The sequence below is a fragment of the Nicotiana sylvestris genome, chromosome 4 (genome assembly GCF_000393655.2).
Source record: "Nicotiana sylvestris chromosome 4, ASM39365v2, whole genome shotgun sequence".
In the NCBI taxonomy this organism is placed as follows: Eukaryota; Viridiplantae; Streptophyta; class Magnoliopsida; order Solanales; family Solanaceae; genus Nicotiana; species Nicotiana sylvestris.
In genome coordinates, this window is record NC_091060.1 from 170,008,471 (window position 1) to 170,027,459 (window position 18,989).

Sequence of the window (18,989 nt, forward strand, 5' to 3'; positions counted from 1 at the left end):
CAAAAATGATCATATTCAAGAAGCTATGGATAATATAAATATTTATATTATCCGTTGGTTAACCAATTTTTATCCGTATTAAATATGAGCCGAGTCGAATAATTTATAAGTTTTTGCATTATCTGTTTTCGGCCAACCCATATTCGATCCGAGCCGTCCATTTTGCCACCCAACTCTATATATAGGTGTTTAAATTTTTTATTTAATTAACATCAAACTAGAGAGAATTAAATGATTCAAGTTACAATTAATTGCAACTCTACGTACATTGCTTAAATTTCACATAATAAAAATAAAAAAAAATCTTTAGTTTTACCTTTTCTTATTTGTATTCATGGACCCGCTACATTCCAAAAAAAATTAAGAAAAGAAGGAACAAACCTACAGATAAATATGGGTTCTGAGCTAGTATTAATGGTGTTCAACGTAATCAACTAAGAAAGGTTATTTATTGAGAAAGAGAGGAAAAAGAAAAAATGGAAGAGGAATTAAACGAAAAAGAGATAACTTGAAAAGTTGAATATGCATAACTGACACTTGAGAGAGTCTAGAATGCAAAAAAAAATATCAAAACAAGTAACGTTAAATTAAACTAACAAACCATCAATGGATCAAACTTGGTCCATCCAGCTACAACTTGAGCCTTTGTTTTTTCACAGAATGACCAAGTTTGCTCCATTAAAGAGAAAGGCTAAAATAGAAAGGAAAAAAAAAAGTGAATTGTCAAGTCGTCTCTTTTGAGCCAGAGTATTAATTGCAGTCTCACAAGTTTTAGAGTTTAAGGTAATTAATTCAAGTGCCTCCGGCGAAGTTAGGCGGCGGCCAAACACCGCCGCCGCCGTCCGTCATATAAGTCAAGCAAGACAATGGCACCAAACACAACCCTCTGCTTCTAAGATCTCTTTTTAATTCTTCACTACTTCCGTTCATCTCTCCACCACCCTAGAAAATAAAAAATTGTTTATTATTTCAATTGAAAATACTTAATGGTAGAATAGATGCATGAAGTTATATATATATCTTACTCCATGCAGTGATCTGCTGGTTTTGTTGCGTGATGATTTCATGTATGGGACACTTAGTGTCTGCAAAAGGAAGAGAAGCAAACATTTCAAAGGCAATTATACAATATATACTGCACATGCACATACATACACATAAGAGGTGCAGATAATGGCAGCCCGCTGCACAGAATATTTGGTGTTCATGTAAGGTCCGGAAAGGACAGATTAATATAGAATAGAAAAATTAACGGAAAGAGTTTTGGGTTTAATTATTTGGTAAGTGTTGAACCTCAACATATACCACAAAAGCCCAAAAACCCTAGCTAGCTGGTGTGCAGGTTCTTGATATTGTACGTTAAAGTCAGAGAAGGTGCAATTGGTAGCTCTATTTAATAGTACTATTGATTAGTATACTGATAGTGTGATAGAACTTTTTACACACTATTAACGTAGCTTAAATTGATATTACAAGTCACTCACAATTTATTTTAGGTTAGCAATAACTACAATACATTATTAAATAAAGTCTGCAGCTAGGTTTCAGTATTAACAAGTCACTTGCTATAAAATCGAGGAAAGAAAGCCTTGACGTAACTGGTAAAGTTGCTGCCATGTGACCAGGAGGTCACGGGTTCGAGCCGTGGAAACAACCTCTTGCAGAAATGCGCAGGGTAAGGCTGCGTACGATTGACTTTTGTGGTCCGGCCTTCCCCGGACCCCGCGCATAGCGAAAGCTTAGTGCATCGGGCTGCCTTATAAAATAGAAAATTATGATGAAAAAGAAATATTTCTTGCAAAGGATCGGCTAGCTAAAGTCGATAAAAAAAAAATTGGCTTTTAGCGGGGAATATAACACCAGCAACAATTTGTTAGGAATCAGCAAGTCAATAACTTAATTTATAGTGAGAGAACATAAAGGTCGGCCCTCTTAACCGACAACATAATTACACCCTAAAATGAATAGTCTTACTACATAAGACTAGGTTTTTTTTTAATTTCGCCAACCTTTCCTACATTAAATGAAACTGGGAATTCGCCACTACTATAACGGAAGTTCGAACTTAGTAGATTTAATGCAAATTATGTATTCATATTACAAATTTATTAAATATATATATAAAATTAATTTCAGACTTCAATTACTAACACCTGATCCTGACTTCAACTTTATTATTATGTAAAGGATTTATATTTTACACAAATAACAATGTAAAAGTATGAAAATTAATATTTTCTTAACAATAACAATGTAAGAAGAAGAAGAAGAAGAATGTTATAGAAGTGAAAAAATGGTACCTCAACTTGGTTCTGAAGGAATTTGATATAACCAATAGCCTCCATTAGAACCGATGCTGTGTCCGTCTGCAGTATTCTCCAAAACAAACTTGTCAAACATTCCACAAACTTCACTACATGTCTCTAAATAAAGAAACTAAAAACGCAATGCAAATGTAGTAGTTTAGCAACTTTAAGAAATAGTGCGTTGTGAACAATATTTGCTTTCTCGGGGTTATACCCTAAGCATGCACTTCATTACTGTACAATTCCATGAAATTTGTGCTATCCAAAGCTTGAATCTTTGGACGCCAAAATAGCCGTCCACTTCAAAATAAATGTAAATTATCTCTGCTGCAACAGTTTTAAAAATCTACTAATCATATAAAGTTAAATTATTTACTACTAATAACTATTTGAGTTCCTATATCGGCTGTTTAGGAATGAGAAGATCTCTTTGTATGGTTTTGATAGTCCCACCTCTTGAATTAACTTTTAGGGTTGAATTAAGGGCAAGTAACATTACTTTTATCACTATGCATGATTTTGTAATGACATATACTAACAAATGTAGTTTAATTGATAATTCACTAACTACTTATAGAAGATGTGGCATATATGGCATTACAATAGATAATTCATGACTAACTAAAAACTTGAGACATTGATGCAAAATATAAAACGTACCTTGCCAAAAGGCGCTACCAATTGTTGAAGAGCTGCTATTCTATCTCCTAGTTTCTCCTTTCTCACCTGCGCTTCAATAAAGCAAAACCATCCATGAAATGCCAATCGAAAGTTACTATTTCGTACACTATCAAATTAAGTTGACCTATAATAACAAGTACACTTTCCGTATCAAGCGTGATATGATAATCTTGAAAATAGACTACTTATAATCTACTGTAACGAATAAATTTCACTGATAATATAACTTTTTTGGAATGTTAGTGAATATAATTTAAGTTGTCCATGTGACCTATAGGTCATAGGTGCGAGCCATGAAAACAGACATTAATGCTTGCATTAGGTTAGGATATCTACATCACAATCCTTGAGTGCGGCCCTTTACCGGATCATGCGTAAACACGAGATACTTTGTGCATCAAGCTATCAAGGTATATAATTTAAACTCGAGATACATTACCTTAAAGGGTGGACAGGATGCGCGTGAATCTACTCTTGATTTCTTTGGTGCATTTTGAGGTGCCTTAGGCTCCAAAATATTGCTGGTCCTTTTAGCTTCAGGCACTCCATTACTAAAGGCTGATATCTTCAAGATTCAAAAAAAGAGTAAACTTTATCACATTTAATCATACCAACCTTAACAAAGTATAAGGCAAAGGACGAACTCATTTCTGAGGAAAGGGAGAGAAAAAAAGATAAAGAGGCATATAAATGTATAAAGCTGAAGTAGCCTTTAATATGAGAAAAGAAAAGCTTTCTCTTTTCTTGTAAATTATTCAAAAAGTGAAAAAGGAAGAAAAAAAAAGATTTCTGGCTTTCCCCATTCTCGTAAATACTTAAGAATCTCAAACAGTATCCACAGAAAATGAAAGTTTTTAGTTTGATTAATTATCTTTCAATTCCTTAGAATTATTATGCAATGTAAGTATATATGACTCTATTAAGCTTAAGGTAAAATGCTCTACTCCTACTTGCTAGCAACGTAGTAAGTAATATTAATGCACATTGAAATGCATGCAAAAGCAAATAAACAAGAAAAACAAAAGGACAGTGACATTTGAGAAGAAGAAATTCTTAGGTCGTTTATGGATAATATATAGTTGAAAATTGAAAAAGAAGAAGAGTAATTTGAAGTTAAATTTTTTTTAAAAAAATCAAATTTTGTAATTCGCCATATATTTTACTTGTAAGAAATAGAAGTTTTGTGAGTGAAAATTCACTAGAAATACACTTCAAACACGTTTTTCAATATTTCATCACCAGTACTGAAGTTCATTTTTTGCGCATAATGTGACCAAACCATAATTTTGCATAAAATAAGGTAAGGAATAAGAAAGAAATACTAACACTGGAGGAGCTATCTACTGGACTTTCACTTGATGAATGCTGGAAATGATTTGTTAGGCCATATGGTTGGCTAAAGCTCCCTCCATATCTTGAAGAATTGACGAGATCCAACGGCTGTAAATTCATATCCAAAGAGCTAGAATTTGCTAAATATGATGCTTGATTAATAGTATTCAAGTTGGATACATTTATTGTGGGATATATCTGACTAAATTTCCCTCTATTATTAGTACTACTACTAGAGTTTGAGGAGTAAAGAAGATTATGATCTCCAGGATAAAGTTGAAGCCCAGTATTGATCATTTGACATCCAGAATTAGAAAGAGTTCCAAACAGAAGTTTAGCATTCATATCACTCAATTCTCTTTCCTCTATATTTGATGGACTTTTCAACATTTGAGTGAATCTTGGGTATGAATCTAATGAATTTTCTTGCTTTACTAATTGGCTGCTCACACTGTTATTAGCCCAATGAAACCCCAAATCTTGAGTCATAGAAACTAAGTTTGTGCCACTTTGTTGCTGCTGCCTTAATAATAATGGATCACTTGAGTTTGTAGTATTGATTGCTCCACTAGAATATGAACTAAGACTAGTTCCAGCACTGTTCCTAAAAAGAGGAAAAAAGATTAGATAAAATGTAAGTGAAAGTTCAATAGTTAGACTAAGAATATTAATGGAAAAATGAAGGGAAATTTTTTAAGCACTATTGCTTTTGAGGAGTTTCAAGATTAATGCAAATATTGGTCCATGAAAAATGAAAGAAAAAGGAATTTTAGGGAACTTTCTATTTGTTGCACATCAAATCAACAAAGAATGTTTTTATAAAAAAATAAGAGAAGAGATTCCAATATTCTCAAGTCTTTCTTTCTTAAAGATAGATCATAATAATAATGGGGTTTTCTTGAAAGTAGCCAAAATATAATCATTCACATCAAACACCATAACTAAAGCGGTGTCTCTCTTTTGTTTTTAGAGAGAGAGTTAGAGAGAGAGAATTAAAGTGACTTACAAGATAGTACATGGGGTCCAAGTATGTGTAGTGTTTGTTGCATCTCCATAGCTAGAATTAGAAGATGAAGAATTAGGAGAAATACCAAGAGGAAGTTGATCTTGGAACTGGAGTTGATGATATTGTTGGTGGTGGTGATGGAGATTTGCAGGCTCCATAATTTAAAAAAAAAAATATATGAGAAGTTTGCTTTTGCTTTGCTTTTTTTGGCTTTGTTTTTTAAGGCACTTGAAAATCCCAAGATGAAGAATAATTTAAAAGCAAAAGTACCCAAGCTTCTCTCCTCCTCTATCTTCTTGCTAGCTAGCTCCTCTCTGCTACTACTATACAATATTTAACTCAAAAAAGAATTTAACATACACAAATTTGTTAAGTAAGGTGACAACCACATATATCATCTTCACTTTAAGCAACTTTTCACCATATAAGTCTTGTTCTTACTCATTCAATGTCTCAAAGGGCCATAAAGCAAACCTTGAAAAGAAAGAAAATAAGCAAGCAAGCAAGAAGAGAAAGAACCCACAGCTCTCATGATATATACTACCTCTATTTTATTTTATATCGATGTTGTTTAATTAAACACGAATTTAAGGAAGATATAAAGACTTCTGGACTTCTACCACGTATCCAAAAATATTGTTAAAACTTACCCTCTTACACTTCATGACAATTTTATAACTGTAAAAGAATCTCATTGAGTGTAAAACGAGTAATTCTAAATTAAAAAGTTTCTATTGTTGGTGTTTACCTTCCATATACTTTTCTGGCTTATATTGCTATTATTATCTTTTTGGTTTTTGTTGTTGTTATTTTTTATTTTTGTTGTTTCTTTTCATTTTTTTTAGCCGAAGGTCCGTAGGAAATAACCTCTCTATCTTTGTAGGATAGGGGTAATGTCTACGTACAAACTACTCTATCCAAACCTCACTTGTGGGATTCCACTAGATTTGTTGTTGTGTGAATTAAAAAGTTTTCAAATGTGGGCATATGTCATTTTTATTTAAATGGACAAATAGGATATATAAGGTATACTATAATATATACTATTTTTTCCTTTTTCTGCCAAACTTTTTGCACCTTCACAATATAAAAACGAATTTCATGTCTCCCACTCTTGTCTCCAAGACTCATATAAATAATTATATTTTTTTTAGGTGGAGGGGTGGGGGGTGGGGGGTGGGGGGGGGGACTAGGTATTTTGGGTGACTGCAATTACAGGGAGATGATTATAATTCCCCTAAGGCTATGATTAAAAATGCCTGGCGCTGCTGCCTTCAATCCCAAGACTTTGAAGGAGAAAAAAAAAAGTGATATTTTCTGAGAAAAGAAATGATAGCAACCATGTTAACTTCTTCTGATTGTTCCTTCTCTTTCTTTCATACCCACATGTTAATCTTTGAGAAGTCTTTGTATAGTACTGAGCTTTGGTCGGTATCTTAAAACACAACACAAAATGCTTGTTGCGAATGGCCAATTGGATATGCTTATCTTTCCATTATTATTCATGTGGTCCATACTATACATATTCAAGGGGAAAAAATGAAGTTATAAATTGTGAAATGCTTTTCGTTTAACGAAAAAACACGTACGAACAATTTTCTTTGTAAATTAGTCTAAAAAGGAAGAACAGTATCTATTACATTGAAATATTGGATGAACTCTAAGCTCAAGTTTAATTATTTGATGGTTCAATGCCTCAACATATATATAATTATTTACATGTTCTTATTGTTAGGATCGAAATAATCAGGTGTCATGCGGAAGCTAGCAAAACAAACATTGAACGATGATAAATCAGATAACAAAAGAGAAATATATCAAAAGAGACACAAATATTGAATGTGATTCGGTCAATTGACCTAAGTCCACAGCTGAGATGAGCAATCGACTATATAAAATGGGAGTACAAGATATCGAGAGAACGACCTCACGAAGAGGCAAACACAAATGATACACTAACACTTGTCCCGTAAAGTTCTTCCCCTAAACACGACTCTCAAACCCCATGTGGTTACATTGTGGATGCTACTGAATGAGAAAGAAAGATCTCAATTAATAGAAGTCTAAACTTTTTCCTATCAGTAAAGGGACTAACCAAATATGGAAGATTCATAATGTTCTTCTACAAGAAGGAAAACCTATTTTTGATAAATATGTTGTCTTTTCCTTCAAAAAATAAGAAAACCAAATATGATAAGAAAATCAAGACAATACCTAACATTTGTCTATCGAAAGTGAGTAGAAAGTAGGCATGTCTTGTAAGCGTCTTTCTCATTATGTTGAGCTTAATTAGATTTAGTCTTTAAGTAGAAATTAAAGTAGAAACGTCAATGAGAGCATCTCATGTACATTCTTAAATACTCCCTCCGAACCAATTTATGTGATCTGCTTGATTGGGCATGGAGTTTAAGAAAAAATGAAGACTTTTGGAATTTTTTGTCTTAAATAAGTTAAAAAGGGGTCCAAAATATTTGTGTGGTTATAGAAGCTTTTTATTAAGAGTAGAATTGTAAGTTTAAGCTAAATTATTTTCAAATTTAAAAAGGAATCATTCTTTTTGAAACATACCAAAAAAGAAATAGGTTCACTGGAACGAAGGGAGTAATAATTTCGCTTAATATAATTAGTCATTATGGAATAGTTTTTCTCTAGTATGTTGTCTTTCTCTCGTTCGATACTCGAGAACTTCTTGAGATTTAGATGGTAACAACATGAGAACTAGCCGAAACCTAGAGTTATCCAACATTTAATTTTGTATATACATAATTTTTTTCTTGGATTAATTATCTGATATTCGAAATCACGGCCCGACTATCTAGATTAGCATCACGTATGATCATTTAAGGGAAAAAACTTCTTACCAAGAATTTCTTCATTTTCATACTCGAAACTGAAACACGTTAGAATTTCTTATCAGATGAAAAGATGCACAGGTTGAAATGTTACAAGGACAAGCTGATAAAACGTTTTTTATTACGTTCCAGAGTAGAACTAAAGGAGAGCCACAACACTCAAGTGTATGAAAACTACGTGTATGTAAATGAACCGGAACAGGGTTGAAGAAGAATTCATATAAACCCAAGAAGAATTGAACAAAAAATAGTAGCTAATGAAACAAAAAAATAAAGAGGAAATGGGGGACCAAATATTGGAGAAAGCCATCATATATTTGCATACATCCATTTGCAAAAAATAAGTGTACTTTTTCAGGAGAAGTAGCCCAATGGGATGGGACACACCTTCACTACACCACGCTAAGGGACTAGGAATGAGATAATGATGTCAATTTGACCTTTCCATGACATCATCATTCTCTTTTTTTAAAAAAAAATTCTTTAAATATTCATTTTTTGTTATATGATCTAAAATTATTTTCAAAAGCCTGAAAAGTTCAGATTTTAGCGGAAGAGATACTAATGGATCATATATATCTTTATTCCAAGTTAAAACTATGCATGCCATCCCCAAAATAAATTTTCTCACTAAGATGATTCAATGGAACATCTTAATTTACTTAGGTGCTATTTTTCCACTATTTTTCTAGGAAATGTTTTCTTTAATTTCTTCACCTTTTTCAATATTGTATACGGTCAAAATCGGAGAGCTCGATTTCGAGGACTTAATGATATCCCGGGCTCAAGTTTGGGCAGTACGAAGTAGAAACCAGATCTGACTGGAAAATGCATACCTCGAGGGAGCAAATCAAAGGCCTGGCACGACCTACCTCGAGGGAGTTCCATTTCGATGACACTCAAGAAAGAGCGAAAATTTCTCAAGGACACGTGGATCAGGGATTAGGGCATAAATTATGGGATAAGGTTTGTACGAAATGGTACGAGTCCGTACTAGGTTGTTATACAGTTGTACCAATAGAACTCTTTACCATAATTGGAAATGTACCATATTAGGGTTTTTCCCTCCTATATAAAGGGGACCCCAATAATTTATAAACATCATCTCATTCACCGCAATAAAACATTTTACTCTACTTTTCTCGTTTATTGTGCTCCACAATTGTTCTTCAGCTTTATTGTTCATTCTTCATTGCTCTTAACTCACCTCGACGGCCCCGAAATAATTAAGCTTGAGGTCCCTATTGCTCTAACAACACTGGTTTGGTTCATCAATTCTTCTTACTTAAACCTAATATTACTTGTATATTCACTAGTATTGGAATAAATCACATATCTTTAAAACCAAAAATCAAATTTAATTGTTACTTGTATTTTCGAGCTAAATGGTTTGGCGCCTACCGTGAGGCTAAAGATAATAATGATTGTTTCTTTACTATCTCATTACATACGTTGTTTTTACACTTTTTCTTGTTAAGATTTTTTGATTCTCAGGTTGAAACATGTCTAGCAAACAAAATGCACCTACTCATGACAGTGAAGGTCTTGGAGAAAATAGCAATGCAAGGGTCGGTGGGCCATCGATAAACCCAGGAGAAGTGCCAAATATGGAACTAGTTGATGTTAGTTCGCACATTGCTCTAAACGCAGATTTGGGCACAGACCCCGGGGGGAATGCACACTGGGAAGTCAGATCTGGTGGCCAAGGAACACAAGGAATAGGAGATGGGGAGTCAGCCTCCAAGTGATATTCGAGATGCTGCAAGCTCAACAGATTGCTGCTCAACTTCAGAATCGGAATAAAACTCTGAGTATAGCTGAACCGGGAAACGTCAACGTGCTGAGTCGGCGCCGAAGGGATCAAATGGTAGTGGCTCGGGGACTGACCCCACAGTTATGAGGATGATCGAAGAACTACCAAGAGAATAGAGCCCGGGGAAAAGAAGATCGAGGATAATAACAAAAAAGCGGAGACTTATAACTCCCATATTGATCAAATACCGGGGGCACCCCCAATCTTAGAAGGACCGGACTCTAAAAGGTTCGTGCAAAGACCTTTCCCCTCCAGTGCGGCTCCGAAGATAATTCCCAAGAAGTTCCATATGCCTGAGATTCCCAAGTATAACGTGACGACCGATCCAAATGAACACGTCACCTCGTATACGTGCGCCATCAAAGTAAACGACTTGGAAGATGATGAAATTGAATTTGTATTGCTGAAGAAGTTCGGGGAGACTCTTTCCAAGAGTGCCTTGATATGGTATCATAACTTACCCCCTTAATTCTATTGATTCATTTGCTATGTTTGCATATTCTTTTGTAAAAGCACACGCCGGGGCCACTAAAATTGCAACGAGGGAGTCGGACCTTTTCAAGGTAAGGCAGAAAGAAAACGAGATGCTCAGGGAATTCGTATCTCGGTTCCAAGCAGAGAAAATGGATTTTCCTTCGGTCACCGATGACTGGGTCGTTCAAGCTTTCGCTCAAGGTCTCAACATTCGGAGTTCTACAGTTTCACGTTAGTTAAAGAAAAGTTTGCTCAAATACCCAGCCGTCACTTGGGCTGACGTACATAATCGGTATCACACCTCCTTTTTCACCTGCGCCCGCAAAGGCGCGCAGATAGAGTTTTTTCAATTGAAGGACAATCGAAAAGGGATTTATTTATTTATTTCAGAGTCGCCACTTAGGAGATTTATGGTGTCCCAAGTCACCGGTTGAACCTCGAATCGAGGAAAAGATTGACTCTGTATTACAGTCCGCGAATCAGAAATCCAAGTAAGGAATTCTGTTAACCCGGGAGAAGGTGTTAGGCATTCCCGAGTTCCGTGGTTCTAGCACGGTCGCTCAACTGTCATATTCGGCTTATTTATCTTATTTTAATACATGTTGAACCTATGTGCAAATTTTAACTGTGTACCGCTTTTATTATTATTATTTTTACCGAGAATTGCAACATCGTGAAAATACATCTCGAACCACGTCACATCAATGCACCCGTGGTTATTGACACATTTCAACTCTGTTGAGATTTGGATTTGGGTCACATAAATGTGCACCTTCTTCCTCCTTTTGAAAACTAGAAAACCCATACCCCGAAACCACCTGCGTCCACCCCCGTCGTCTTCCCCACCGTGAAACCACCATAACCAAACAGAAACCAGTCGCAAACCACCCCCATAACGCCTGAACACCACCGGACAACCCCGACCGGAGCTGCTCCACCATTTTCAGCTTCGCTGCATTTCCGAGCAGCTGGTTCTGCATGCTTTCGCGTCGCACCCCCCCCCCCCCCCCCCCCCCAACGACCCACCACCAGTCGACCATCCTCCTGCCTCAACTCCCGTCGTCACTGCCCAAAACCACCATGAACGACCACTAAACTCCCTCCATCGCTGCAACCCCGACGACCACTGCTGTTCGTCGTCCCCATGTCCAGCGATGCCTCCGGCCATTAAACACTGCCCTTTGACCCCACAGTCGTCGACCAAACAGTTCGTCAGTGAGGTCGAGTTGAAGTCGAGTTCCAGTCCAAAGTCCAAAAGTTGAGTCGAGGTCCGGTTCGTCGAGTTTGTTCTGGGGTTTCGTTGTTGTTCCTCGTTCGGTGAAGTCCAGCTTGAGTCCCGTCGGGGTCGTGTTTGTCGTGCTGAGGTTGTCGAAGTTCAAAGGTTATTGTTCTTCATCCTTTGTTTAATTTTGTTCATTTCGTATATTATGGTTCACGGCGAATGAGAGTATTGATGAATGTCAACGATGCAATTTTTGTTGTTGTGTTAAAAATGTTTATTCTATGTTTAGTTACTGCATGCCCAAAGTAAATGTGAGCATATGAACGAGTTTATTCTATTTTTCATTTTTACCATGGATGTTATTACCTGTTAGAATCATTGTTTTTTTTTGTTTAACCTCGGATGATTTCATTAGTAGAAAATCGTAGTTGCCTTAAGTTTTCCCTCAAATAATAAAAACGAGACGAGCTTCACCAAATAAAATGTACAGATTGCGTAGCTCTCACAAAATATAGGCGTTAAATACTTAGATTCCGGGGCGGGCCATTCAGCGAATTTCACGGCCCTACCCCAAAATAACAATGCGCTAGTTGTTTCAGGCGCGCCTTTAATAATTTAATTTTCCTAAACTCGGGTGCACATTTATGTGACCCAAATCTAAATCTCAACGGAATCGAAATGTGTCTCTAATCACGGGTATATTGATTATGGCGTGGCCCGAGATGCATTTCCATGACGTTGTAAATTCCTTTTAATAATAAATTGAGATGAGCCTCGCCAAATAAAAATGCAAATTGCGGGGCCCTCAATAATTAGTCATAATAAATACTTAGAATTTGGGATGGACCGTTTAGTGAATTTCACTGCCTTCCCTAAAGATAATAACGCGTTAGCCTCTTTAGACGCGATTTAATTAAATTACTTTCTTAAACTCGGGTGTGCATTTCATGCGACCCAAATCCAAATCCTAAAACATCAAATAAAATATGTTTCGGATTGTGGGTGCATTTCATGTGACACAGTCCAAAGATATGTTTTAAGCGATGTTCACATTCCTAAAAAATAATGATAATAAAGCGGTAAAAGATAAAATTTGCACATGGTTCATAATTGTATTAAAAATCAGATAAATAAGCCGAATATAACAGTTGAGCGACCGTGCTAGAACCACGGAACTCGGGAATGCCTAACACCTTCTCCCGGGTTAACAGAATTCCTTATCCGGATTTCTGGTACGCAAACTGTAATATGGAGTCATTCTTTTCCTCGATTCGGGATTAAAATTGGTGACTTGGGACACCCTAAATCTCCCAGATGGCGACTCTGAAATAATTAAACCAATCCCGTTTCGATTGTCCTTTAATTGGAAAAAACTCCCCTTGCGCCCTCGCGAGTGCGGAAAAAGGAGGTGTGACAGCTCTGGCGACTCTGCTGGGGAACTATTGGCCCAGAACCACTAGTTCAGGGTTAAGAATTCGAGCTTAGAATAATTGTTATTATTTGGCTTTATTTATTATCTGATTTTATTATATGTCTGGGCTCAATGTGCTAAGTGATGCTTTTACCGCTTTAATATTATTTGAACTGTATATAAATTGTGCCGAAACCTTTCTCTTCTTACCTCCGGGGATGTGCTTACTGGTTGAGACTCCCTATTCTGTTAGTGTCATACCCTGAATAAAAGAGGCTCGGAAAGTTTCTAAGCCGGCTGGCCTTTTGGTTCCCGGAAAGGAGCTCCTTCCTCAGCTCGAGTTGTCCGCTCGGGTACACTGTCTAGAACACCGACCCAGGTTTTTGAACCTAGTATAACAAAGCCACATGCCGGATCCCTAGTAGGAACGTTTATTTGCATCATGTGCATTTGACTTAGGGGACTCAACATAGGGGTTGGGTCCGTCTAGGACAAGCAACCTGAAAATAATAGACCATCTTATGGCATCCTATGTGCTACATGTTGTATTCAGTCAAGGGCGAATGAGTCATTTGGTCATTTCCAGCATGATGTTATTTTAATCAAAGCATGGGGAACATTTGTGGAATCCAAGAAGCCTTGGAATTCCCTATGTCCCCCACGCTTGCTTTTTGGGAAAGCACATGGGGAACATTTGTGGAATCCAAGAAGTCTTGGAATTCCCATATGTCCCCCACGCTTCATATGTTGGGAAAAGCGCATGGGGAGCATTTGCGGAATCCAAGAAGTCTTGGAAATCATTATGTCTCCCATGCCACATTTTTGAAAGAAATAATAAATATAAAAAATAAAATTACAAATAAAACAAAGCATGAAAATTCAAAAAGATTTTGTATGTTTTCATTATTTTCCACAGATTAAAAAAAATCGTGAAAAAGAGGAGAAAAAATGACAGTGTAGAGATATAACTACTTATTTTTAGAGAAAAATCAATGTCCGAGTAGTATCGAAACTCTGCCGAAATTTTGAGAAAATGAAAAAAAGGTCTTATTAGTTTATTATATTAAAAGCAAAGAAAAATAGAAGAAAAAAATCATCATTTTTCTGTCTTGTTTTTTTTTCAAAAAAAAAAAAGAAAATGGTTTGTTGTGCCATTAAATGAAAATCAAAATGAGTCTGGTTGTTTAAAATGTTTTTTTTATCTTATTATGGTTGTCTATGAAAATGCCAAATAAAATAAAAAGAGTCGGGCGTTGAACGTGATTTTATTATTTGTTCCAAAATAAATATATATAATCCAAAAAAAATGCAAAAATATTTTGACTCTTCTTTAATAGTTCAAGCATTTCTTTCATTAAAGGTAAAAACTCCAAAAAAAAACATTTTCTTTTTCTTTAGAATAGGAAAAACAAATGAAAAAAGAAGGAATGTTTTAGGTTTTACGTTAGTTAATTTGTTTGTTATGAATGAAAAATAATAGTTTGTTTGTTTGTTATATATAAAAAAAATAGAAAATGGAAAAGGGTCTTCTCAAAAATAGTTTATTTGCCCGAACTACGCGGGTTTGATTTTCACCGGATGTGAGATACGTAGGCAACCCTCATCGGGTCCAACCCCACCTTTTGCTAAAAAAAAGCCAAAAAACAAATAATAATAATAATAACAAAAAAATACATGTCAAATTTTAGTTTTTGTCATAAAGAAATCGGGTGACGCTGTTTTATCAAGACATAGCCGAATGTTCCTGAAAGGGACGCCGGAAGGCTGACTTTGCATAAATAGCCACCTTTGGGTCATTTTAAGATTTGGTCCAGTTGACCCACACAGCCTTAAAAATCTTCGTCCCTGAGACGTTGACAGGCCGTGTTTGCAATATTGAGTTTCCTATTTCTGAAAAACAATAAAAGAGTCATAACTAAGTCTGGAGATGCTGTTTGTCATAAATAGCCGAATGTTCCCGAAAAGGACGCCGGAAGGCTGACTTTGCGTAAACAGCCACCTTTGGGTCATTTTGAGATATGGACCCACACAGCCTTAAAAATCTTCGTCCCCGAGACGTTGACAGGCCGTGTTTGCAATATTGAGTTTCCTATTTTTGAAAAAACAATAAAAGAGTCATAACTTAGACAGGAGATGTTGTTTGTCATAAATAGCCGAATGTTCCCGAAAGGGACGCCGGAAGGCTGACTTTGCGTAAACAACCACCTTTTGGGTCGTGTCTGGGAGTTTGGTCCAGTTGACCCACACAGCCTTAAAAAGCTTCGTCCCCGAGACGTCGAAAGGCCGTGTTTGCAACATAAGGTTTTTATCGTAATTTGAAAAAAAAAACAAAGAGTAAACGGTCAGGTGAATGCCGTTTGGATGTTTAGTCAAAAAAAAATGAAAAATTAAATAAGCCGAGCCAGCTTCGGCCGCGTCTTAAACCGTTCTTGCCGAAATAGCCTTAGAGTATCTTTCATTTGTCGAAAGGCTATTTTCGTAAAAGAACGGACAAGTTTGTAAAGTGTCATAAGTAATCCTCCCCGGCCTCAAAATTCATGTGAAATTTGGAAGGGGCCACATTTGCAAAAATAACCGTTTGGTTGCATTTGTCGAACAGAGAAAGGGAGCTAGCCTTTTGTTTTTGAGATTGTAAAGCTTTTGATTAAAATATGTGGTTTGTTTGATTTTTGAGTTTGCAGGTCATCTTCAAACCTTTGAAACCTAGTTTGTTTTAAAATTGAAAAATGTGTATTATTGTTTAGCTTTTATTAGTCCGAACTACGCAAGGTCTGATTCACGCAGGGACGTGATACGTAGGCAATCTCCATAAGATTCGACCACCACTAAAATAAAAAATAAAAAAATATAATAATAAATAAATAAAAGAGAGTGTGGAAGATTTTCAGGGGGCACAATTGTCTAACTGCTTAGGTACATTGTATCTCTGATATATGATTGTCTGTCCAATGCCCTAACACTAACGTGATGGCTTCCCTTTGATGTGTCCATATATAGAAAGTGGTTGGTTGTGGTAACTCCTCCCTGCAAAGCAAAATCAAAGGACAATGGCTCAGAACCGCAGAACCGAGTGGGTCGGTACTGATGACCGACAACAATTGATCGAACGGAACAGCGGGTTGGTAGAAGAAGTGAGAATGCTGAGACAGCATGTGGCAGACATGTATCAGGCATGGATAACGGGAAAAGCACCACCCCCTCCACCGCCAAGTCTCTTGAGCTCGGTCATTTCCCAAGCACCCAACACCATAATGGAAGATCCCCCATACTCTCCATCCCAACCCACTTATGGCAGCCTTCCCAGCTACCCGAGTAGCTCCATCACTCCTCAATGCTTCTCCGCTCCCCAACACCACTTCTTTCCCCGCCATACTTTACTTTCCAGGCACCCGGCTCCACAAAATGCCTACCCACCTACACAAGCCTACCAAAAGCCGCCTGGATCAGGTTTCCGGCCCTGTCAACATGCAAGAATGAAAAGGTTGCTGAAACGAGGAAAGGCTCTCGCCCCCATCGGGGTATCTTATGCCAGTCTGTTTGAAAGGCTAAGGCATGCTGGTTCGATTGAGCCACTCCCCGCATGTACTATAAATCCGCTTGCAAGGAGCTTTGATCCGGCAGCACGATGCGCCTACCACTCCAATGTCATAGGGCACAACATTGAGAGCTGTCATAGCTGGAGAAGGGAAGTAGAGAAAATGATCCGAGAAGGGCGGGTTGCGATTAATAACAGTGACATGGAGCACTCGAACCTCCTCGAGAATTTGCCGACGGAGGTTGATGAGGTTGAAGCTGGTAATGGTCTCGGCAGTATTGATGCAAAGCTCAGTGGCTAAAATGCCAATTTTGATAAAGTGGGAGGACGTTTTGTTCCTGGGTCAGCAAGAGAGAAGCTTGTGGTGGCTCATTTTGTTGTCATTTCTGTTGTTCGGATTATTAGGGTTATGAGTCGGATGTTGTCTTGTCCAGTTTGTTTTTAGGATTTTGTTCTGATTTGTTTTGTTTGTTTTGTTATTTAAACCATTTCACCGGTAGTCTAATACAAAGTCCGGTCTTTTATTATTTCCAGTCATCTTTTTGTTTAGTCCTTTTACCATTTCTTGTTCGATGCCGATTCTAGGGACATGACATGCGCACCCAGTTTGGGCCTAATCTTAAAAGTTAATCATAAAACCACGGAAAGGTGATCAGACCATTTAAAGGAAATAAGGACGGTTGAGATTATTCAGAGCTCGAGTCATATGGAACTGGGGCAAGTAAAATATGAAGAAAAACTGTTAAAAGCAAGATTCGCCAAATTGGCATGAGGGGCGTTCATGATAATGAGAGTATCGCCCAACGGTGCTTTAGAAAGGACCAATGAAAAAGCAAATGTTGAATATAATTGTCAAAGTCCAGCACCATCAGAAGAGACTACAAATTTAAATTGTGTTGTTTGCACTTGGAATACTTTGAAGACTGGAATGACGAAGGCATTTTGTTCTGCTACCTAAATACTTTATCCTTCGTTACCCCTTTTGAGTCTTATTTATTTTTCTTTCATACCCCTCGTTCGGAATCAGTAACAACGAAAAAAAGAGAAAGAAAGAAAACAACAACGAAAAAAAAGAAAAAAAAAGAAAAGAAAAGAAAAGAAAATTGATAACAAAGGAAAAAACAAAAAAAACAAAAAAAAACAAAAAAAAAAATTAAATGAAAAAGAGGAATTGGGAACTACGTTTGACCTGATTCCTCAAAGAGGATACGTAGGCGCTTCACGGCTCGGTCATAGTTTTGAAAAATGAAAAAATCATCAATTAAAGTATCCCCAAGCAAGAAACTAGGGCAAAAAGTTGCGTTTGAGGTAAATAAATCTAATTCCGAAGGTTGTAATTAATAACCCAAAATTAATGAATTTTTTGAGCCTTTAATACCTTTTCTTTCTAGCCCTATCCAAGACCCACATTACGGTCCAAAGAAAGACCTTCCGATCAGTCTTCAAAAGATGCCAAGTCAGACAAATGAAGAGTCTTACCGGCGAACATAACATTCTGTTCCACAGCAGAAAGGACTCTAATCTCCAGCAGAAAGAGTCATACCGGCGACACTCCAAATCCCCAGCTGGAAAGTGATACAAATGAGAGAGTCTTATCGGTGAAAACCTTCACAGGCACCATAAGGCGATGAAAGCTGAGAGAAGAACCCAAAAATGAGAGAGACTTGATAGTGAAAACCCTCCGGGCACTACAAGTCGAATAAGATTGAAAATCAGATGGGGAATCGCCAATTGAAGATTTTGAAAGATGATTGACGGTAGAGGATAAGCCACATACGCATGTCATGGCCATTAGAGTCGGTATCTGCATTTGATAGGGTTTTTATTTATAGTTTCTTTTGTTAAAGAGTCATGATTTTTTTCCCCTTTATCTTTATATTCTGTTCTCTTTTATCTTTCTCCTTTCATAGAAAAATCCCCAATAGAGTCTGTCTGGTCAGAACAAGTATGAAATGACCTCAAATAGGCCATCAGCTTTCCAAAAATGAGATCTGACTAGTACATCCAAGTGGTATAGTCAGCAAGGAACAAGCACGAGGCCAGTGTCAATAAATATATCCCCAGCAAAAGGAAATTGACAAAAGGATTGACGAGTGTCAGAGGGATACCCTTGCCAAAACCAAGGTTATAAACCTCAAAGCCAAGGCCCATAAACAAAGCAAGGAAAGCAGTGAGCATGATTTGGCGAAATCCATACTAGACTAAAAGGTCGGGGAAATACCAGTTTCCGAGCTATGTCACAAAAGAAGAGGGATATCCCCAGCAGGAAGGGATTATCCCCAGCAAATAATATCATTTCCAACAAGTTGTGGAGCGCAGAGCAAGGAAGGAGAAAGGGAAAGCCCTCCCAGTAGGAG

The 18,989-nt window shown here is 37.0% G+C and overlaps 1 protein-coding gene across 1 annotated transcript; it reads right to left on the reverse strand.

The window, feature by feature from the left end:
- Window positions 1-488: 488 nt before the first annotated feature.
- On the reverse strand, window positions 489-5,855 carry LOC104238202 (transcription factor bHLH110). Its single transcript, XM_009792498.2, has 7 exons — window positions 5,326-5,855; window positions 4,314-4,923; window positions 3,427-3,552; window positions 2,967-3,032; window positions 2,301-2,366; window positions 1,026-1,085; window positions 489-942 (listed from the first exon to the last, which is right to left on the reverse strand). The coding sequence occupies exons 1-7, from the start codon at window positions 5,481-5,483 to the stop codon at window positions 793-795; spliced, it is 1,236 nt and encodes a 411-aa protein (XP_009790800.1). The 5' UTR covers window positions 5,484-5,855; the 3' UTR covers window positions 489-792.
- Window positions 5,856-18,989: the final 13,134 nt, after the last annotated feature.

Coding starts and splice junctions, on each gene's coding strand:
- LOC104238202 (XM_009792498.2), bottom strand. CDS start 5,483: ATGGAGCCTGCAAATCTCCATCACCACCACCAACAATATCATCAACTC. Junction 3,553..4,313: donor CAGTAGATAGCTCCTCCAGT/GTTAGTATTTCT, acceptor TGAATCTTGAAG/ATATCAGCCTTTAGTAATGG. Junction 2,367..2,966: donor TGGTAGCGCCTTTTGGCAAG/GTACGTTTTATA, acceptor AGAATACTGCAG/ACGGACACAGCATCGGTTCT.